Source organism: Equus przewalskii, chromosome 2 (assembly GCF_037783145.1).
Source record: "Equus przewalskii isolate Varuska chromosome 2, EquPr2, whole genome shotgun sequence".
NCBI classification, from domain to species: domain Eukaryota; kingdom Metazoa; phylum Chordata; class Mammalia; order Perissodactyla; family Equidae; genus Equus; species Equus przewalskii.
This window is the reverse complement of record NC_091832.1, coordinates 78155489-78179418: the sequence shown is the minus strand read 5'-3', so window position 1 is coordinate 78179418 and position 23930 is coordinate 78155489. Positions and strand designations below refer to the sequence as shown.

Sequence of the window (23930 nt, the reverse complement as noted above, 5' to 3'; positions counted from 1 at the left end):
GTGGTTCTGGTTTGTATTCAATGATAGTTTTCATTTTTTTGTAATAAGCATTTGTCAATTTGTATGTGATCATCTAACTGAGACATTTTAAGGTACAAATAAGCATGTTTTTAAAGTATTTTAAAAGTAATTTATTTTATACTTACTAAGGCTTCATGGAAACATATATTTTTACGTATGGGGAACTCTCTCAGCATCCTCTCTTTGCGCAGCCACTCCTTTCCCACCCTGCATGGTCACCGTTGGGCAGCCAGTCACGTTACTTTGCTCCTTTATCCCTTCTCTTCCAACCACCCACACTACGGAGGTGCATGTGACATAAACTGGGCCAATCTTAATACCCTACTCCCTCTCCTCAGTGATTGGTTCAGAAATTGATGTGTGTCCCAAGTAGAGCTAATCAGAGTCTTCCATGGGATTTTTAAGTGGATACTGGAGTATTAACCAGTGATAATGAGAGGCTAGGGTTCTCAGCAGCCCTGTTGGCTCCGTGTAGGGAGAACTCATACAGAAAGAAGCCAACCTGAGTCATGAGATGGAAAGAGAAACAGAAAATTAATAATGGTCTCAGAGTTCCTTGGTTGAGCTTTGGCTCAGGTTGAGCTACTGGCTTCAGAGCCAGTCCTACTCTTAGAGTTCCCCGTTAATTGAACGAATTCATTTCTTTTACTCTTTAGCTTACCGAAGTTGAGTGTCTGTAATTTGCAACTGAAAAATTCATATCTAATACAGAATTTCTTGGTGATGAGTTTAAATATATAGGTCAATAAAAAGTGACATAAAAAATCTTTTCTAAATTAAGAGTTTAGAGTAGGGCTTCGTCTCTGTCACATGTCTCTCAGGCTTTTCTTTTCTGTTTACTGTGCACTAAGAGAGGCTACCAAAATGTTAAGGAATTGTATCGCAGATCTATGAATTCGTGAAGTTTACTTGGAATCCCTAACCACATATGCTGAAAAACTCCTCAGACAAGAAATAGCAGGTCAAGGTGAATACATATTCCTTCACCAATAGATTCAGATATATCCAACACTTTATTTTAAATGTGGATTAATTTTATAAACAATGAAAGCAGGATGTTGTGAGTGATGAGAGAAATATATATAATTTTCATAGTCAAATACTGGGCCCCTCTTATCCTCTGTAGCCTCTAATGTGATACCACAAGCAAAGAACTAGAATTTTGGCTGCTTAATGATAATAAAAATGCTATCTTGGGATATACTGTTTATTGATGAATGGAAAACATCAAAAAATACACAAAATATCCTGTTGTGTTAAAATAGCTTTTCTTTTGGAAGGATTATCCTGCAAGAAAGATATTCAAAGGTTTGTATTTTCTGTCTTTTCTTATATAACTACTTGAAAAGGAAAAATGCCTCATTTCACACCTCTGATATTATAAGGCTGAGCTAATGAAATATAATCTTTGAGCAAATTTAGATTGATTCCTCATGAGAGTAAATTTTATCTCAGTGTGAAACAGTACAATGAAGCAGCTTATTATATTGATGATATTTGAAGAAATATCAAAATCATTACCTGTGGGCCACATGGCTTTCCAAAAAAGTCACAGTCCAACAAAGTGCTGTTGTTGAGATAAAAACCATGTTTCTTGACGAACTCTGTAATGCTAAAGTTTTGGTGACTTGCAAGAAAATCGATAGCCTCTTTAGAACCGGTGGAATTGGCATTGATTTCCTGAAGATGGAGGACTTTGGATACAACATTCCATAAGAAAAAAATAACACCAAATTTGGCTGCAGCCTCTGTTTGGAACCTATTAGTAGGAATAAAAGTAGTTGTAGAATAATAAAAACTTGTCATTATCCAGAGGTCAGAGACCAAACATCTGGACCCTCTCAGCTTTTCCAGCTCATCTCGTATACTCTCCCTCATTCATAATACATTAAAGCAAAATTGGATTCCTAAGAGATCTTTGTCACTTCCTGCAATTTACCTTGTAATTGTACATAAGTTTCATATATCTAGAATAGCTCCCAGACCTTGCTCTGGATACATCTTAATGGATCTTTAAGACCAAACATAGAGGTGGGAATGCATAGTTATTAAGAATATAGACGTAGGAGCCAGACTTCCTGGGTTCAAATCCCAGCTGTGCCATTGTTGTGGCTTTGTACTGCATCTGCCTGGTTATGCTGGAACTATAATTCCCAACATCTCCTTCCTTGTATGTATCTGATTACAATCCGAAGTTCATTGTAAGACAAGAGCTATGGTCACTCACATACACTGTGCTTGATTTCTTGACTCAACTTTGTATGGGGCAATAGCCAGGACTATAGCTCCTCCAGCTCCTGTCTAATGCCTTCCTTCATCTCCTTCAAACACTGGGTCAAGCAAGACTGCGACGTGGAGAAGGTCCAACTTACCCTGCAGGTCACCAGCACCATCAAGATTGGTGGAAGTGAAAAAGAGAAACACACATTTCCACTTGTATTTGCTTCCTTCACTTCAAATCCACCTTCCTTTCTGATTGCTGATTTCAGGCCCAGAACCAGAAATAGAGGCAACAGACTTACGAAGACTACTTAAGCAGCCCCTGTAATTTAGTGAGGCTCAATCTTTATAATATATCCCTTATTCTCTGTCGCTCACAGTGGTTCCATTTCTCCAGTCGAGCCCTGAATGTCATGGCCACTTAATGGTGCCACTTAGCAAATTTCTTCATCTCCCTGTGACTAAAGTTTCCTCACTTGCAAAACTGCTAATGTTAATATAACCTACCTCAAAATGTTATTTTGATGATTAAGTTATTTTTTCTAAAACATTTAGAAGGGTGCCTGGAATATAGTGAGTGTTAGGTAAATATTCATTAAATAAATGCCTCCTTATTGTCAGAATATTTTCCTGGCAATCAAAGCAGGAGTAATCTATTTGCCCTAACTACTGTGAGTACTTTGTAATTCTTGTATTTTGCTGAGCAATCTCTGCCTTGCATTATGTATGGCTTTTTATGTGCGTACCTTACGTTTCTTTCAAAATGTGATTAGTATTTTCATATTTTGGACATTACAAACCTTAAGACTGAACAAACTTTCTCTCTTCAAATGGAATGCTATGAAGCATAGAATGAAATGTGTATCCACTCTTGGTAAGTGTCCAGGGCCATGTGGTACATGGTTTGTACATAACCTCTCTCCTGGACTTCCTGTATGTCCCAGATTTTGTATTTTATTTTCACTTTCCTTTATATTATCATTCATGTACATTTTCTTTCTCATACAAGCCACATTAAACCCATTCTGGGTCAAGGTAGAGCATACACACAACAAAAAATGAGAAAAAAAAAACGAAACCAGCATCATATCCTCTTTCAGAGGTGAGAAACTGTTTTCACGATCAGCTCCTAATATAATACCTTACTTAACCAGCTCTGAGCCTTGCAAGGCCTGTCGTCAAACCATGAGCCCAGGTTTTAGAAACATATAAATATCCTCCTTCAACTGCTCCTTTCTTTAGAGAAACTATTAAGCTTTTTATCATGGTGTGTTCTACTAACTACAGTATATCTAACGACCTTCATTTTCTTCGTCAAAAGTGTTTTAAGTGATCTTTAGAGGAGTTAATAGTCTACATTAGCAGCAGATTTGGGGGAGAAGAATGATGCTAGCCTTAAATTGAAGGATGGATCTTTAACTTTCTTCAGCTTCCTAACTCCCTGAATGACTGACAGGGTGCCAAGGATCTGCTCCAACACTCTGCAGCTTTGGGACCTCACACAGACTCAGAGTCAGTGCTGCCTCGCACCATGCTCGCTCGATTCTTCTCAAAATGATTATGCAGAGAAATGGAAACATTATCACATGTGTAGGAGGTCTGAATACAATAGATAAAAAGGTTAAAGGGAAGGGCATTTTAAAATATTCTTTTAAAACTTTTATTATTATAAGAATAATAGTTGAGACCATGAGGGTAATTAAGGTAGATAAATTAAATTTAATGAATAGAGTCTAACAATATTTGGAACAAAGGAAGTGACAAATTTTGTGAGACGTATTGTTCAGTATAAAACCAAAGTGTTTTGCTCTGGGTTAATTCAAACTTCAAAACGCTTCCAATAACCCTTCTTTTTTTTTTCAGAAACTTGCTTGATTAAAGCTTGCCCTACTCTTTTATTTAACATATACTGGTAAGAGACAAGTAAAAGAAGATAATAAAAATACATTGATTTGTTTAAAAAATTTAATAACCGATAACCAGTTATTAAATCTGTCCTCCTTAAGTAGATTAATGGCTCTAACTACACTTTCCCAAATTATATGACCCAAATGAGCAAGTTTCATTTGGTGCCGAAGTTGACACCTGACTCAGCTCTTCATTGAATCCCATCCAAACAGATCTAAGTCTACCATGTATTTACAAGAAAGGTATATTTTACAGACCATTTTATGGAGATGGAAAATGGCACAGAATGTCTGCTCTTTGGATTTTCCTATGAACCAATTTTAATGTCTTACAATTCATTAATTAATAAAATCCTTGACAAATGTTTGTTTTATATTTCTATGAGTCATGATTTTATCTTTTATTTAAAATCCTTTAACATTTCTTTTTTGCATTTAAACAGTAGATTTTGAAAAAACAAAGAAGCACAGTAATTACTGTAAAGATGAAGAAACAGAACTGGAGTTAGTTGCCATAGAACAATGGATCAAATAATATCAGTACTCACTATATCCAGCCATTATCTCTGATTTTAGTAGAAGAAAACAAATTTCAGAAGTTTTTACCAAATATAATGGAAATTTATGATGAATTTTATGGTGAAGATATTTTAGTGGAAATTTTTGACAGAGATATTTGAAAGTCACTAGGATTGATCCCAAAGAAACAAAGTTATGAAGAGTCCTGCAATTCTCAGAATTTCTTGTGAGACATGATTCTTATAAATCTCTGTCAAGTGTACCCTTAAGAGTTTGTCTTCCTTTGAATAGCCATTTCTTCATGTGAAAGAAACTTGTCAAAATTAAAATTAATAAGTATTCTTCAATCAACTGTGAGCGATGCCGTCTAGCTGTGCTATGAAACACAAATACATAAAGATTAATTTTGACAAAACCATTGACAAATTTACAAAAGGCTGAAAAATGGAAATGACAGTGCTATTATTCATCATCATAACAGATCCAAATTAAAGTCTTTCCTTTTCATTTCAAAAATACATTAATGTTAAAAAGTATTAATGCATTACTTCTTTCCTATTTTCATTAATATTTATTTTACATTTTAGTGGAACAAATACTTATAGGGCATTATTATAATTTGTCTAATTTCATACTTGTAACCAGAAATAATTTTGGCCTAAGGAGGAGGGGAATGTTAAAAAATGATCTACTCTACTGTCGTATACAATGGGTAGGTCCTGATACCCACAATACAAAGGAAACCTTTCCTAATAAGCTGAGGTCCCTCAACAAAGTTCCCTCTTCTCGGGTATCCACTCCTGCTGACAAAGTAGTTTAGCAGAAGGAGTATAGGAATTGGGATCTAACAGCAGACCTCTGTTCCAGTTCCTAACTGTATGATTCCAACTACAGGACATTCTGGGAAAGGCAAAACAAGGAAAACAGTAAAAAGATCAGTGGTTGCCATGGATTAAGGGAGACGGTGGGATGAATAGGCAGTGCACAGAGGACTTTTAAAGGCAGTGAAAATACTCTGATGACACTAGCATGATGGATACAAGTCATTACACATTTGCTGAAACCCATAGAATGTACACCACCAAGAGTGAATCCTAATGTAAACTATAGACTTTGGATGATGATGTGTCAATTCAGGTTCATTAATTATAATGAATGTACCACTCTGGTGGGAGACGCTGATGATGGGCGATGCTAAGCACATGTGGGAGTAGGGAGTGTATGGGAAATCTTTGTAACTTCTGCTCAAATTGCTGTAAAATCTAAAACTTTTCTAAAAACAGTGAAGCCTATAAAAAATAGTTGAACCAGCAATTAGTGGAGCCAAACACTTGGATGTGATACCAACAGAAGTAGATGGCCTAACAGGGAGATTAGGAAAGAGACATTCAGATAGACCTGCTAAAACAACTACCATCAAAAGATGACTGTACTTGTGCCCAAGATTGTGCCTTCTGGGTGTGACATCAGAGAATTCACACCACATGGAGTGGGTGGAGGAGACGAACAGAGTTTGCCAGAATAGTCCATCCAAGTCATTAAGAAAATTTAAAAAATCAAAAAACAACAACATTCCAGAGGAGGGGATTAGTATAGTGGTGGAATAGTGTCTCGCCAAATTTCATATCTACTCAGAAACTCAGAGTGACCTTATTTGAAAACAAAGTCATTGCAGATGTAAGTAGTTAAAATGAGATTATACTGCATTAGAGTGAGTCCTAAATCCAATGACTAGTGTCCCTATAAGGAGAGGAGAGGACACACAGAGATACAGAAGGAGAAAGCAGAATTTGGCATTATTCTGCCACAAACTGAGGAATATTTGAGGTTGCTAGAATCTAGGAAAAGCAAGGAAGGCTTCTCCAGAGACTTTGGATGGAGCATAGGCCTGCTGACACCTTGATTTCAGACATCTGGCCTACTGAACTGTGAATGAACAAATTTCTGTTGTTTTAAGACAGTAAGTTTATGGAAATTTTTTTTATGGTAGCCCTAGTAAACTAAAACAATTGGTATCCAGACTTGCTACTGTATATTACATAAAATATAAAATTTTCAACAAAAAAATTAGGATACATCAAGTAAAAAGAAATTATGACTCCAACACAGAAAAAAATAAAGCAGGCAACAGAAACTGCCCAGCACAGATATCAAACTTATCAGACAAAGACACCAAAGCAGCTATTATAAATATGTTCAACGAACTATGAGAAACCATGTTTAAAGACGTAAAGGAAGCTATGATGACAATGTCCCATCAAATAAAGAACGTCAATAAGGACATAAAAATGATAAAAAAGAACCAAATGGAAATTCTTGTGCTGAAAATACAACTGAAATTAAAATTTCACTAGGTCCAGTAGAGGTGTTCAACAATAGATTTGAACCGGCTGAAGAAAGAATCAGCAACTTGAAGATAGACTGATAGAGTACGTGATCTGAAGAACCAGACAGTAGATAGCTTGAGTTCTTTCAGGATCTGTCAATAACTTGCTGAACATTGTTGGGTAAGATACTCATGACCTGATATGGAAAGAATCCAGCTGTAAAATTAAACATTGGTAGTTGAAGATGTCTCTAACCCCTACGGTACTAATGATGCCTTAGTTCTTTGTCACCTAAGGAAGAATAATGCTCTTATAATTAAGAATTTCTCTAGCCTACAATTATAGTTTCTAGAATATTGAATCCCCTTTTTCATCTGAGTATTCACTGTATCTAACTGAGCTAGGATACACTATCAGTTGCTCACAATGATACCAGCTAGCACAAAAGCCATTGATTTGAGATTTGAGCTATGTAAAAGGAACAAAATTTTCATACTAAAAATTATGAAAGTACTTAAATTATAGAGTATTAAATATTTTCTTTGAGAGCTTTTTTCATTTTTAATACAGGTGTTTACAGCTATAAATTTCCTATAAACCTTGCTTCAGCTGCATCCCATAAGTTTTGGTATGTTGTGTCTTTATTTTCATTCAGCTCAGAGTATTGTCTAATATCATTTGTGATTTCTTCTTTGACTTGTTGGTTATTTAGGTGAGTGCTGTTTAATATCCATATATTTGTGAATATCCTGAATTTCTTTCTATTATTAATTTCTAATTTCATTCTATTGTGATTGATGAAAATACCCTGAATGATTTCAAATCTTTTAAATTTATTTAAGCTTATTTTATGGTCTTGCATATGAGCTGTACTCGAAAATGTTCCACGTGCACATGAGAAGAGTGTGCATTCCCCTGTTGTTGGGTAGAGTGGCCTATAGATATATTTTAAGTCTAATTGGTTTATATGGAAGTTCAAGTTTTCTAAATTCAAGTTTACATCTTTGTTTATTCTCTACCCAGTTGTTCTACTGATTTCCAAATGTGGAGTACTGGAGTATCCAACTATAGATGTTGCATTATACCTTCCTGATAGACCACCCCTTTTATCATTATAAAATAACCCTCTTTATCTCTAGTGATATATTTTGTTTTAATTTTTTTCTAATATTAGGATATCTACTCCAGCTTAATGATAATTGTTCATTGCATGATATATCTTTTTCCATCCTTTTCCTTTAACCCTGTCTGCATTTTTCAATCTAATATGCGTATTTTTTAAATCCAATCTGATAACCTCTGCCTTTTTATTTTATTGTTTAATCTACTCAAATTTAATTTTCTTACTAACATGGTTAGATTTACATCTACTATTTCTACTGTTTGTTCTATATATCTCATGTCTTTTGTTCCTATATTCTTTATTTACTGATATTTTTGCATTGTCTTTATTTTCTAGTGTAAAATTTGAATTCCTTTAATAATTTTTCAATATACCATTTTTAAATTATTTTCTTAGTAGTTGTTCTGGGACTTACCATTAACTTAACAGAATTAATTTCAGATTTATACTAATTCGATTCCAGTGAGATATAGAGACATTATTCCTATACAGTCTTTTCTTCTTCTCACTATTTTTTGCTATTTATGTTATAAATGTGTTATTTACATAGATGTGTTAAGTACTATATTTTATCACTATTTTGTATAATTTTTTTTTTTTTGAGGAAGATTAGCCCTGAACTAACATCTGCTGCCAAGCCTCCTCTTTTTGCTGAGGAAGACTGGCCCTGAGCTAACATCTGTGCCCATCTTCCTCTACTTTATATGTGGGACACCTACCACAGCATGGCTTGCCAAGCAGTGCCATGTCTGCACCCAGGATCCAAACCGGTGAACCCTGGGCCACTGAAGTGGAATGTAGAAACTTAACCACTGCCCCACCGGGCCAGCCCCATGTTTTGTATAATTTTATGTCTTTTAAAGAAGTTGAGAGATGAAAACAAATCAAGTATATATTTATAGACAATGTTATATTAACCTTTTTATTTATCTGGTTCTCTTCATTTGTTCCTGTGGATTTAAGTTACCATCTGGTGTCATTTCATTACTCTAATGCAGCTTTGCTTCCATCTTTTTTGCTGTTTTTAAGTATATTACATTTCTATGCATTTTAAGCCTAAGTAGTATACAATTGCCTTTTAAATCAGGTAAGAGAAGAAAAGTAAGAAATATGCATCTATAATGTCTTTTATAATTACAAAATTGTCTTTAGTCACACTCTTTGATTTTTCATGTGGATTTGAATTACTCTCTGAGTTCACTTGCTTTCAGCCTGAAGAACTTCCTTTTAGTATTTCTTGTATGATGGGTCTGCTGGCAATGAATTCTCTCAGTTTTTGTTTCTCTCTGGATGTCTTTATTTTGCTTTCACATTTAAAAGCTTTTGTCAGTAGAGTTAAGATATTTGGTTGGCAGTTATTTTTCTTTCATTGCTTTGAATATGTCATCCCACAGCTTTGTGGCCTCCATTGTTTATAATGAGAAGTTAGATCTTAGTCTTATTGGATTTCTTTATATGTGATGAGTTGATTTTCTTTTGCTACTTTCAAGATTTCTTTTCTTTTTCTTTGGCTCTCAGTGTCTTCACTATGATATGTCCAGCTGTTAATTTCTTTGCATTTGTCCTATTTAAAGTTTATTGAAATTTTGAATGCGTAGATTAACGCTTTTCTGCATATTTAGGGAGTTTGGGGCCATTATATTTTTAAAATGTTTTTTCTATTTCTTTCTCTCTTCTTTGGGTACTCCCGTTTTCCGTATGTTTTTATGTTTAATAGTACCCCTCATTCCTCTAAGGCTCTGTTCATTTTTCTTCATTCATTTCTCACTGGAAAACTAGCTGACCTACAGTCTAGCTTGCTGTTCTCATGGACCTACTAACCTCTTAATTGCTTACCACCAAAATCTATGTTGTTTTGGAGAGCATCCTTAGGCTTGAACTTTACCATACCCTGATACGAGCAAAATTGAAGTTCACCACACTGTTACAAGCAGAGTTACATTAAGGAGAGCTTCAGAATTCTTTGTGCCTATGGCCTGCCTCTCCCATTGGGCAAAATCTTCACGAGCAGAATTCTGGGAAGGGCAGTGGTTTCTGTTCTTCTGATCTTTCTTCTCTCAATATGAAACCTCCATCTTTGAGCAGGCTCGCGTGAGGGCAATTGAGTATCTCAGCTCACCATGCCTGAGGTAGAGCTTCCAGAGGGGGTCACACGGAGGAAGGGAACTGCCAACCTCTTAACTGTTCTCATCTGAAATTTGGTCTCTGCAACATGGAGCTGGATTGGATGAGAAATGTTGGCAGCGTGCATCTCCTGGAGTATGCTCTAGCCCTTGACTGGAAACTGCGAGGAGAAGGAGCCTGGTCTTCTTGGTCAAACCCACATAGAGTATAGTTTCTGTCATGCTGAGACAGAAAGGGAGACAGAGAGAGTAGTTTTTGGCTCAAGTTCTACATATTCTTGCTGTTTCTACTAAAACAGTGGATTTTCTTGAATAAATACTTGAATAAGCACTACATTCCCTAGGACAATTTCCAGATACTTTAAATTGTTGCTTTTTAAAATATATTTAAGTACATTTTCTTACACAGTCATGCACTTCGCAATGATATTTTGGTCAGTGATGGATGGCATATAAGATGGTGGTCCCATTAGATTAGTACCATATAGCCTAGGTGGGTAGTAGGCTATACCATCTAGGTTTGTGTAAGTACATTCTGTGATGGTCACACAATGACAAAATCACCTAATGATAATTTCTCAGAATATATCTCTATCATTAAGTAGCACATGGCTGTATTCTATTTATTATAGTAGATACAATGATTTTCTGCTAATTTTTTAAAAATATTTTTTATATGGTAAGAAAATATAACATGAGATCTATTCTCTTAACAAATTTAAGTGTACAATACAGTATTGTTGACTGTAGGTACTATGCTGTGCAGCAGATCTGTAGAACTTATTCATCTTGCAAAGCTGAAACTTTGTGCCTGTTGATTAGTAACTCCTCATTCCCATTTCTCCCTCCCTGAGCCCCTGGCAACTACCATTCCACTCTTTGATTCTGTAAATTTGACTTTTCAGATACTTCATATAAGAGGAAACATGCAATGGTTGCCTTTCTGTGACTGATTTATTTCACTTCGCATAATATCCTCAAGATTCATTCACGTTCTTTTATGTTGCAGAATTTGCTTATTTTTTAAGGCTGAGTAATATTCCATTGTAGATTTATAACACATTTTCTTTATTCATTTGTCTACCCATGCGCCTTTATCTTGTTTCCACAGCTAAGCTATTGTGAAGAGTGCTGCAATGAACATGGGAGTGCTAATATCTCTTCAAGATCCTGATTTAAATTCTTTTGGACAAATATTAGGAGTAAGCTTGCTAGATGATATGATAGATCTATTTTTAATTTTTTGAGGAACCTCCATACTGTTTTCCACAGCAGAAGCACCATTTTGCATTCCCATTAACAGTGTACAAGGGTTTCAATTTCTTCACATCCTTACCAACACTTGTTGCCTTTGTTTTGTTTTGTGTTGTTTTGATAATAGCCATCCTGACAGGTGTGAGGTGATATCTAATTGTAGTGTTGATTTACACTTCCCTGATGCTTAGTGACACAGCTTTTTTTTATATACCTTGACCATTTGTATGTCTTCTTTAAAGAAATGTCTACTCAAGTCCTTAGTATATTTTTTAATTGAGTTATTAGGTTTTTTTGCTATTGAGTGGTAGGAGTTCCATACATATTTTGGAGATTAACCCCTAACTCGGTGAATTCTTAAAATAAATTTTTAGCAGTTATAGTTATTTCTCTGGGGAAAGGGTCTTTGGATCTCCTTATACTGCCATTCTGGAAATGAGATATATGTTTTCTTTTAACAAAGAATGTCTTTAACCAATTTTTGCTTTTGTTAGAACATATACCATTTAAAGTAGTACAAGGCAATAGTATTGAAAATCTTTTGGGAGGGTTATTTGCTTTTATTTTTTGGGACCTTGATGCATATCTAACAGTTGCAGAAACATGCTATAATATATGCTGTATTGTGAGCACCGTCCAAGGAATGCCCCAGGAATGAGACAAATGGTGTATATATTACTTCATCTAATGTAACAGCAAATGTGCGAAGTAGATGATATCTCATCATCTTATACATATAAAAATTGAAGCTACGAATGTTAAGTGGGTTGTCTATGGTCAAATGGCTGATAAGTGGTGGATCGTAAGGAAACCATCCCCAATACTCCCATCCAGGGTGAAAATCCTTTGTGCAATCTTTCACACTCGACAATAGGCAATTACAAGGCTTTTCCTGGAAGGCCTCCTGAGAGAAAGGTGCCATTCCTGTAGTCAACTTGGTGCACAGCCAGTGAATTGCAGTTTTCTGGAGGGATTGGTAGTCAAAGACTCAAGACTGTGACAACAGAGCATTAAACCAAGTGTGAGGCTCTTTTAAGCACAGGGCCCTGTTTGACTGCACACATCATGCATCCACGAAGCTGGCCCTGCCTCTATTACATTAAATATCTCGTCAGGTACACACCAGGGCATTTCATCTCTCCACACTTTTGCACAGTAGCTTCCTCTTCCAGTTCTTGCATATCTCCACCTAGAAACTGCCTGGGCATCCTTAATACTCAGATTTCCATGGCAACCCTGACAGAGACTGTCACTGTGTCTTTTGTGCTTTCAGAGCCTTTGCATATATCTTTGTTGTACTGCAGAATCACCATACACATTACATTGTGATTTTTTATGTTTCTCTCTTTTTTGCTAATTAACAAATGTTTTAAGTAAAGAGATCAGGACTTTTACATCCATTTAACCACAGGAATTGACGTGTTGCCTGGCATATGATTGTGGAAGGAAGGAAAAGCAGAAGGAAAACAAATGAAAGAAGAAATCAATGTGCTTCTTTGCTTCCCCAAATTTGTGTTTTTAAGTACAATTTAAGAACTTCGATAGTGTCACATATGTTAACTATCGCACAGTAGGACTCTATTTCAGTCATCTGAGGAAGGTTATAAGAGCAAAGTTATGAAGACTTATTATTATTAAAGGGTAATTCTTACCTGTTCAGATTACAAAATGTCACAGCCGGGAACTCTATCTTTTCCACATACTGAACTTCTATAGATGTCGTGGTTGGCCACGTGAAGTAGTTGACCAAGCGACTGTAGATCTGCCACACCACGAGTAAGACCGAGCCCAGGACCACCATCAACCAGATCGCCTTGCGAATTTTGCTCCGGTTCCGTACAACATTATGTACCCCATGAAAGGAAGTAGAGATGGCAAAATCGTGGTGAAACTTCTTTTGGTCAGTGGGAGATGGCAGCGGTTTCTTTGAAAGGCAAAGCTTTATCTTTTCCAAAAGTCCTTAAGGTTTTGCCCATAATATAATTAAACCAAAAAAGGTAATGAGTTAGGAAATCCATGCTGTCTGTAAACAACACAACTAACGTAAGTATAAACAGGTTTCCCTTTCTATGTGTCATGCGTAAGGACTCAGTATTCACCTTGAGTTGCATGGTTTATCCAGGAATCAAGAAATAGAACTGTTGACTAAATGCATCTAAGGAGAATATGCTAATGCTATGTAGAGAGTGCCTCTTGTTAGTGCAAATGTATTAGTGCAATCACATTAATATGTTGTTACTTCCAATTTTGAAAGGAACCCACTTTGAATAAGTTGCTTACAACAACTCACAGTCTTTTAAAAATTAACTCTAATGTTTAAAATACTCTTTTTCCCTGAAGAATCATGAATTTCCGTAGCTGTCATAAGCAAAATCAGGCTGATTCTTCTGAAAGTCATAAGTGGGGCTAAAAAGAACTCTGTTCTTGAATTAATCTTAGTCTTGTGGTAGGATATTTTATGGCTGAATGTAACTTTCATAGCTTCATATGCTTTGATAAACAACTATTTTACTGCAGTTGGTGTTTAGTCAGAATGTTTAAAGTTGCATTATTAGTTAAGTAATCTATTGTCTGCCTCTTTCAAAAGTAAATTTACCCTTTTAAGATCATCAATAATCAATCAAATCATGTTTATTGATATTGATTGATAAGGACCAGTAGGGGTGGCCTTAAAATTTTTATGGCAATCTGTAACATATTCAGAATTCTCTTTGGGTTTAATTTGTTTTCTTTTTTTTGTAGAAGAAGACATGGAGAATTCCTTTGCCAAGCGAAGGCTACAATACAGTTCAGAGAATGAGACGGCCTTTGAAATGAAAAGATATTGCTTCTCGTTCAGCCCTTGCATCTTGTAACCTGTGTGACTTTTAGGCAAGTTTCTTAATCTTTCTAATACTTTGTTCCTCTTTTGTCAAATGGGAGCAATAGTCTCTGCCTCCTCAGTTTGTTGTGAGTGTTAAATAAGATAATACCTGGGGACAGATTGGCACATTACCTGGACCTTGATAAGAACTCAATTAATATTAGCTACTTTTGTTGCTTTTCTACAATTTAGTAGTGATGTGGTAAATGGTAAAATATTCAGGGACTTTTGAACACTGTCTAAACTTCTCATGTAAGAAATGAATTCTCACTGGCCTCATAAATGTTCATAATTAGATGAATCCACTTTTATTGCTTCAATTCAAGAAGTATTCAAGAAGTAAGGATATCTGTGGAGATTGAGGGGGGGAACCAGATGTGTGGGAGGCTATGGGAACGTGATAAAGCTGAGAAATCAATGGAGATCAAGTGGCCATATGGTTAGACACACTTGCATGGGGAATGGTGAAAAAATGTTTGCGTTAGAAAAAATATGTACATACATATATTTTATTCATGATCCTTAAAGTACTTTTATCTCACTATTACAAAAAAGTATTATTTTTGTCAACTAACAGTATTAATTTACCTCTAAAAGGTTTCAAGTGTAACTTATCATTAAATCATTATTTAATACTTCATAAATCTTCAATCATTGAGCTACGCTTAAGTCATGGGGTATATAATAATAGATAGAAGGCACCTACGAACGTTTTCTAAGGGAGTCAATTTCATTTGCAAAATGTTAAGACCCAGTTACAAATTATATTGTGATTATTTTACAGAGACTGTATGCTAAACAGGAAAGTTTGTGTTAATCTAGTTAGCTCATTTTTTGAATAAATTTGACAAAATGCACCACATACTGTTGTTTTTAATATCAAATTAGGTTATTTATATATATGTACATATGTATAAAGTAACTGGCATAGTCATAAGGCAAAATCAGAAGTATAAGACAAGCTATTGCTGTTATTTCTTATCAGCAAGATAAATTTAATAATGCTCTATCTCATATTATTTAGTCGTTAGTTACAAACACATATGAAGAAGCAACTCTGACAGAAGGAGCTCGTCTCTGGGCACTGGGCCCTTGTCTTGCTACAGGGACCAAAGCTTTCAGAAGGGAAGAATAATCTGGTAGTCAGTCACTGACCTAGCAAGTAGTGCTGGTTGCGAGCATTACCCTGAAAAATATGTTTCAAGTTTATCTGTCAAAAATAAACCCATTTAATATAAATTTACTCCTTGACAATTGCTTTGGCTTTACTGGAGTAATCATCCACCTGCTAGAGTTTCAAAATAGTTTTTTCCTAAAATACTATTTTAGATGAATAGTGAGAAATGAGGTGGTGTATTACTGTCAGGAAGATGACAATGGGCTTAATAAATGACCCACGAGCCATAAGGAAACGGCACTGGAGTACGTGCTATGGACTTACGGCAAGTGGCCCTTCAATACTGATCTTTATAGAAGCATTTTGAGGAAGAGCAAACCAATTTTGCTGTATTTTAGAAGTAAAACGTTAGGCATATGATAAACAGAAATCAAAAAAACAAAACAAAATAAAACCAAAGACCAGTTCCTAGCATATAGTAATATTTTAAAACTATTTTCAATTCTCTCATACAAATTGGTCTTTTCCTAAGTAAGAAAAACTGTATTACTTATATTATATACAAATAATATTAGAAATCAACTTTCCCAAATGAAAAAAAAAATCCCCTTTTCTGTTTGCTAATTTCTAGCCTTTAGAAATGAAAATTGTAACTATTCTGAGGCTTTTACTCCTTACCCACCTTTCTCAGCATGTGCTTTTGATGTCTCAACCTTCTCCATTCGCATTATTCAGTAAGAAAGAGTCCTTGAGGTATAATTCAATTTTCACCAATAAAACCTTATTCATTTTGTGGCCTTTATATAAAATACAGCAGTTGAGGTTGTAAAACACGGGGCAATTTAAATGTTTATGTTGCCATGTTTTGCCTCATGAAGCACGTAATCTCCAAACCAAAGACGCTGATAGAACCAGTGATGGGCATTTATGGACTGTTGAGAAGCAAGTGTAAAGTGAAATCAAAAAATATCATTAGGAAATCATTTTTTCAGAATTAAAGGGACAATTCCTACAAATATCTGTGGTTTTAGAGTTAGCCCTGACCAGGCAAGTTGACACTCTGGGGACCTACCAGGTAAAGTCTCCTTAGCTTTTATTTCTACCTATTCTTATAAAGTTTTGATCAAAATGTAGAAATTTGCAGGGTAAAGATGTCTTTTCCCAATGAAGTTTCTTTGTAGCAGATGAAGCTGTTTTAAACAGAAATGGTAATCAATGAAAATGACAAAACAAAACACCACAAAATATCTCCTCAAGAAGAAATGATTACTGAAAGCATGCAAATTCAATAAAGCACAAAATCCAATTATTTGTTCATAGTAACACTTTTGAAAAATTATTAGAATTTATTATATTAAATAATAAAAAGGAGAATATGCATTATTGTGTATAAATGGCACCATCTCTTGACACAACTGAGAAATTGCATATATCTCTACTTAGAGCCTCTTAGAATTGCCATGGTAACATTTTACAAGTAAATAACCACTAACCATTAACATTGTCATGTAGATTTTACATAGATTTTCTTGGAAACTCGGAAACTCGGTACTCTAAGTTGAAACTAGTCTTATACGGAGGCAAACTGAGAAATATCAAGCAACGTAAACAAAAGTCCTGGGAATAATTTCCCAATCACCAAATTAAAAATTTCAAGAAGAGGGTCAATCTCAAGATGTGTGAATCTCTCCAACAAAGATCTTTTCTTCCGGGTGAAACTGCAACTTCAGTTAATTCACAATTTCAGTTAGTTTAAAATTCTTCTGAGAGAAATACCAGCCAACATACCTATTCACCCTTCCGTCCCTTGCTAGTCCTCCTTCTTTCCTCCTACCATCTTTCCACAGCTTTGTGGAGCCCTGACGATGAACAAGTTTACCTTTCAGTGGGCTAAGTAGGCCTAGTTATCAGTTCTCCGCTGGGAGAGCTTCTAAGGACAGAGTCAGTTGTTAGCTGATTTGTCTGGGGACAGACTGGTAGGGCTAGTGCAGAAGGATCCAGGCCAGGCTGGGGGAACAGGACAAGATAAAGACAGTGAGGAGAGGGGGCTCCTGTCGGGGGAAGTTCAGGAAGAAAAATCAAGAGAAAAAACAGGCAAAGAACCTTCCAAAGCCATTGTTTCTCTGCTTCATAATTTAACCAAGGCTCAGGCATAACTAGAAATTTTCTTAAAGTTCATTTGACGTTTTCACTTCCTCTTTCCCCTTGTCCACACCCTTTAGTGACTTCCCCACAGTGCCTTTGTGCGTGCCTTAGAGAAAAAAAGAGCGAAACAGATAGAAAGGCACGCAGGCAAGATCTTGCTCTGTCTTATCTATCCTTTACTAGATAAAGGATAAAAGAAAAGAAGACATCTTCTTATTTTCAGCTGCCCAAGCTTGTTCCTCTCCTCTGCGGTATTTTAAAGTGCTGAATATGTTTACTCTTGTTGTACTGATCTCATAACTTCTCAGCTCTCTTCTGCTTAAAATGAACTTTCCAATGGTGTTTCCTTTTCTTCCTTGCTCTTCAGTTTTACAAATATTTCACTCTCATCTCCATTCTGTTAGTGACGTTTAGTAAATTTGAATTTCATCTTCTCTGTCTAGTGAGGAAATCTCCCTCCCATTTGCCCTTATCTTCCCTGTTTGAAATCAAAGCCTGGCATCCTTGTCCCAGTCATCTCTTCTTTCCCCTTTGTGACCTCAACTTTCTTAACTCTCTAAGGTATCTCTTTAAAACTAAATGCGGAAGCTCTCACTTTCCTTCCTTCTTTCCCCCAGCTCATTGCAGTTGGTGCACACAGCAAGTGCGTTTGGCAAAACATAGATTTACAAATCCCTTCCATCACCAATCCCAACATGCACACAAACATAAAAATGGGTAATTAAGTGACAAAACCAAATCCAAGGAGAATCAAGAGCGTTCTGAATTATCGTTATCTGAAACCCTTGCACACGTAGCATCAGTGGCAGAAAAATCACTCATTACTGCTGATAAATGCAAAAGATGAAATAAAAGATTGGATAGGAAAAAAAAAACACCCTGTTATCTGACCTTACATTTGAATTCAGAGCATAAGCAACATTAAGAATTTTATGCAGTGCCTAGAGAAGTATATTCTGGCTCAGTACCAGTTAGGCAGGCACATAAATGTGTCTTATTTAAGTATTTCCTATTTGTTGTACTTTTCAAAAAGTCTTATGTGTTTTTAATAAAAATTTTGATTCTATTGTATTGGCATATATGTAAAGGTATGAAAAAAGGTCATCTATGGGTACTATTTTTAAATTTAGCTTTGAATTAAAACTTGGTATTTTACCTTCTGTTTGGGGCAATGTATAACCATTAGTAGTGACGCAATTTCTCTTTTTGATTTAGACAGATTTGATAAAGACTACAGGGTCTGTAAAAGAAGACAATGTAAAGAATACTTTTTCTTTTATTGAAATTAGATTTTTTTCCTTAATAATCTTGGAAAGAAAAGCCAAAGCAAACACACAATTTAGCATTTTTTAAATAAATACGTCAATGGTGTCTTGCTTTGGGTTTGTAATAATATAAAAAGCAGAACCAATACTGCTATTTTCTGTTATGCCCTGTGTGTAAGCATTGTTGGTTAGTGTCTTTGTATCCATTACAATATATTCTTTTTATAAAACACTAAGTGGAAGAAATTAGCCACTGTACCATATCTATTCAAAGCAAAGAAATTCACGCATCTAAAATGATAGCATTTCATGTAGAAAGAGACCTTACAAAATCACAAACCCCAACTCTTATTGCTATCCACCGCCCTCACCCCTTTAACAGAGGAGGAAGCACAGACCTGAGGAGAGAGAATGTAAATTCCACGAGGCAGGGCTCTTCGCCTGATTCATTTGCTGATCCATCCGACTGGGTAGGAAAATGTTTAGCAGATAGGAGGCAGTGAGTAAATATTTGTTGAATGAATAAAAAGTTTGTGCTAGCCTTGTACTTTTTCATTATACACACTCTTATGACATTTAAAGAAAATGCATTTTTTCCAGCTTTTTATTTTGAAAAGTGCAAACTTACAATAAAGTTGCAAAAATTTTGCAATGAAATACCTATATACTCTTTTCTGTAGTTCACTGACTCAATGTTTTCCTTCATTTGCTTTATCTTCACCTCTAAAGGCACCATCCTCTTATGCTTATAAAAAAAGAATATCCTGCTGCATAAATACAATATAAAAATCTCACTCTAGAAACTTAAGTTTGGGGGCCGGTCCAGTTGGCGCAGCGGTTAAGTTGGCGTGCTGCGCTTCTGCGGCCCAGGGTTCGGATCCTGGGCACGGACATGGCACTGCTCATTAGGCCATGTTGAGGCTGTGTCCGACATGCCACAACTAGAAGGACCCACAACTAAAATATGCAATTATGTATTCGGGGGATTTGGGGAGAAAAAAAAAAAACAGGGAAAAAAAAAGAAGATTGGCAACAGTTGTTAGCTCAGGTACCAATCTTTAAAAACGAAAGAGAAACTTAACTTTGATACAGCGCTATTATTTATTATACATTCCAAATTCAAAATTTCCAAATTCTTCCTAAAAGGAGCCCTATAATGATTTATTTGCCCAACCCAGAATCCCATCAAAGATCATAGACTGTGTTCAGTTGTCATGTCCTTTTAGTCTCCTTTAATCAAGAACATTTCCCTAGCCATTAATTTAGTTCTTGTTTTTTTATCTTCTTGTTGCATTACTATTTTTGAAGAAGCCACATCACATGTTTTGAAGAATGCCTCTTAATTCAGGGTTGTGCAGTTTCTTCTTCATGATTAGGTTCAGGTCAAATATTTAAAGTTATTGGAGTACCACATAGGTGATGCATGTCCTTCACAAAGCATCAAAAGATTTTTGTGATCTTAGTTCTCTTATTATTAGTGACAATAAATTTGATCTCTTGGTTAAAGCAGTGTCTGTCATATTTCTCCTTTGTAAATGGACCTTTTCCCTTTTGTAATTAACTACAGGGATACGTTCTGAGAAATGCATCATTAGGCAATTTTGTTGCTGTGTGAACATCATAGAGTGTACTTACACAAACCTAGACAGTATAGCCTACTACACACATAGGCTATATGGTGCTAATCTTAGGGGACCACTGTTGTATATGCACTCTTTCATTGACAACAACATTGTTAGGCAGCACATGACTATAACAAGCAATCTGTGGGAACAATTCTTTGTGATCGGAATATCTTATACCCAACCTTTCATGCAATGAGTTTAGCATAAATCAATTAATCTTACCTGAGTTAATTATTGCACGGTGTTTACAAAATGATGATATTCCCTTTCTATCATTTTTCTCATTTTTTTGTTGGCATTCTTCTGTAAAGAAGAGCTGTAACTTCTGATCTCCCTGTTTTTAAAAAAAAAAAATTAATGAATTACTTTAAGTAAATACAGTAAAACATTCCCATGGTTACTCATTTAGGGAATTCTTGAAATTGGCACCTTTTCTGGAAAGACTAATTAAAATAAGTTTACTGTGCTTACTGCTATCTCATTTTCCATAATTATCTGTTAGAAGTTAGTGACTCAAAATATATTTTAGTAGAAAAACATTGCTAATTTGAGAATAAAAACTCGTGATGCTTTAGACTTAGATTAATCAATTTAAAGCACCAAAATACTTAGTTGTAGAAGAGGAGATAGGGCTCTTGATCACTTTAGTTCTCAGTTATTCGGGTGGTTATGAAAAGAATGCTAAGGCAGTACATAGCATTGCTAACTTCTGCAAGTTCCTTTTAAATAACTCAAAAATTCACTTGTGCTGTATTTATTTTATACTTTTCTAGCAGCTATACTAGACACCAAACTTCTTGTATCAAAACAAAAGTGAGTCACATATTTTCTATTTCTTTAATCTATTTCTCATTACCTGACGATATCTAATAAGTTGTTGAACTTATGATCCAAATAGAATTCTTCCAATTTGTGTTCTCATGTACTGATTGAATGAAATGCTCATCCTTAGATCTTTAAATTTAGGAAGTAACTGTTTTGTAATACACATAGGAGTAATATACACAGTTGGCTGCTGTGATCTGCTATTGGCTCAGTGTGTGGGAGGTTACTGTTTGTCACTCAGCTGCAGCCACATCGTCATCAGAACAGCCTCTGTTTAAACACCTCTGTGGTTTTCCTCATAGTAGTGAAAGTGTTCTTGTTATTGCTCAAGGCAAGGGGAAGGACTCCACTAATGCTTAACTTGCAGGGCCCAGCAGGTTGCAAAATTACATGTCCATACCGTACATGACATTGAGGGTCAAGGTCACCTGGACAGGGTCAAATTATCCAAACATTCTACTTGCGATTCTATGTTCCTGTTTTCTCAACTCTGATCTTTTATCTCTTTGTGCAATAGGACATTTGGGAGAAACTTACGTGCCTCCAACTACTTAGAACACAAATATTGATTTGTCATTATTTCCATACCTTTGGGAACTATTCCAAAGGAGGGTTATAAGTCATGTGCTTAGTGTGTCTTACAAAAAAGAAAGCAAAACAAACAACTCAAAGATGGCAAAATTTAAAAACTGAACATTCAAGAGGCACAAATCATGAGGGATAATTAATATAAATGATTTAAAAAGTTTTAAATTTTTACACACTACAGTGGAATAAATATTGTGCCCAAAATTCGTGTCCACCCAGAACTTCAATGTGACTTTATTGGGAAAGAAAGTCTTTGTAGATGTGATTAGTTAAGGATCTCAAGATAAAATCATCCTGGATTTAGGGTGGGCTCCAAATCCAATGACTGCTGTCTTTATAGAGAAGAGAAGGAGATTTGGAGATGGAGACATACAGAGAGGAAGGCCGTGTGAAGACAGAGGCAGAGATTGGAGTTAGGAAGCTATAAACCAAGGAACTCCAGGAGTCTCCAGAAGGTGGAAGAGGCAAGGAAGAATTCTCCCCTAGAGCCTTTGGTGGGAGTATGGTCCTGGAAGCACCTTGATTTAGGACTTCTGGAGAACTGTGAGAGAATAAATTTTTGTTGTTCTAAGCCACAAAGCTTTTGGTAATTTGTTATAGCAATCCTAGGAAACCAATATACACACTGAAGAGCAATCAGATTTTAACTGAGGATTCATAAAAAGTTGTGAGATTCTCTTGCACCTACAAGAATTTTAAGACTGATGATTTAGGCTAGTTTTGCTGTGTCTTTCGAAGGTGACCACTGAGGTTATATGTAAGAGGGAACTCTTGCAGCTCTATGGCAAAGCAAATGGAACAATCTAGATGAATGCCAGGATAGACGTAGAAGATTTTAGATAAACATTATTCCAATAGTAAAAAATAATTCATGAATATCTACATCACAATCTAAGGCCAAAATCTTTGGAATGTTTTCAGTAAATGAAGAACGATGAGAAATATTTTTACACTCTACTTGGGTTTAGCACTAAATTCCCAGAGATAATTATCTTCATTCAACAAAGATAGAATGTGGTCCAGGTGCTACTTCTAGCTGTGCAGGATGCATCAATGAACAAAGCAAAGATCCATATTTTCATGGAGCTTCTAGTTTAAAAGGAGATGACAATAAAGCTAATCAGTAAGTAAGTTACCCGAGAGTTAGAAGATGAAATGTGCTAGAGAAGAAAAAGAAGGAAAACATGACAAGAAAGATCAAGAGTCTTCAGTTTGAAGAGATGGGGTGGATTATGGTAAGAAATGGGGTAGTCAGTGTAGGCATACTTTCACCATTTTCATAGGTGGAATTTGAATAGTTTTGAAAGCGGTGAAGGAATTACTTAAAAGGAGAAGAACATTCTAGGCACTCTGCATAGCTAGAGACAAGGTCATAGGTAGAAGCTACTTGCTTTTGTGGAGGAGCAAAGAAGCCAGTATAGCTGGACTGTAGTAAGGGAAAGAGAGTAGAGATCAGAAGGTAATGGAGGACGTATAATACTGGGTTTGTAGACTCCTGTAAGGATTTTGTCTTTTATTTTAATAAAATTGAGAATTTTTGAAAGTTTGTTTAAAGAGGAGTGATATAATCCAATTTACGTTTACTCTTGCTTAAAATATTGAGAATAGTGTGTTGAGGGGAGGTGAGTGGGTGGTGGAAAGGTTGAAAGAAGTTGTTGGATTCTTCATACATTTTTAAAGATAAAGCCAAAAGGATTTTCCAGTGGATTATATGTAGCTTGTAGTTAAGGATGACTGTAGGATTTTGATCTCACTAACCAGAAAGATGGAATTGCTATTAAATGAAATAAGGAAGGTTTTCTGTAGAGTAGATTTTGTGGAAGGGAAAAGATTAGCTCAGTTCTAGATTTTTTTGAGTTTGCAATGTTTATTAGCCATCCAAATAGAGATGTCGAGTAGGCACTTGGAGATAAAAGTCTGGAGTTGAGAAAGGAGGTGTGAGCTGGAGATAGACATTTTGGAATCAGTAGCAAGTGGATTTAAGATTATTAGAATGAGTCACCAAGAC

General features: G+C 35.6%; 1 protein-coding gene across 1 annotated transcript in view; it reads right to left on the bottom strand.

The window, feature by feature from the left end:
- The window catches only part of ASIC5 (acid sensing ion channel subunit family member 5), a 38977-nt gene extending 17493 nt beyond the window's left edge, over positions 1-21484 (bottom strand). The window contains exons 1-6 of the mRNA XM_008537730.2: positions 21366-21484; positions 20732-20843; positions 19283-19350; positions 16157-16406; positions 13147-13453; positions 1543-1780 (exon numbers count right to left, since the gene is read on the bottom strand). Coding sequence (XP_008535952.2) covers positions 1543-1780; positions 13147-13453; positions 16157-16202 — 591 coding nt within the window. The 5' untranslated portion in view covers positions 16203-16406; positions 19283-19350; positions 20732-20843; positions 21366-21484. The remainder of the gene's footprint in view (positions 1-1542; positions 1781-13146; positions 13454-16156; positions 16407-19282; positions 19351-20731; positions 20844-21365) is intronic.
- Positions 21485-23930: the final 2446 nt, after the last annotated feature.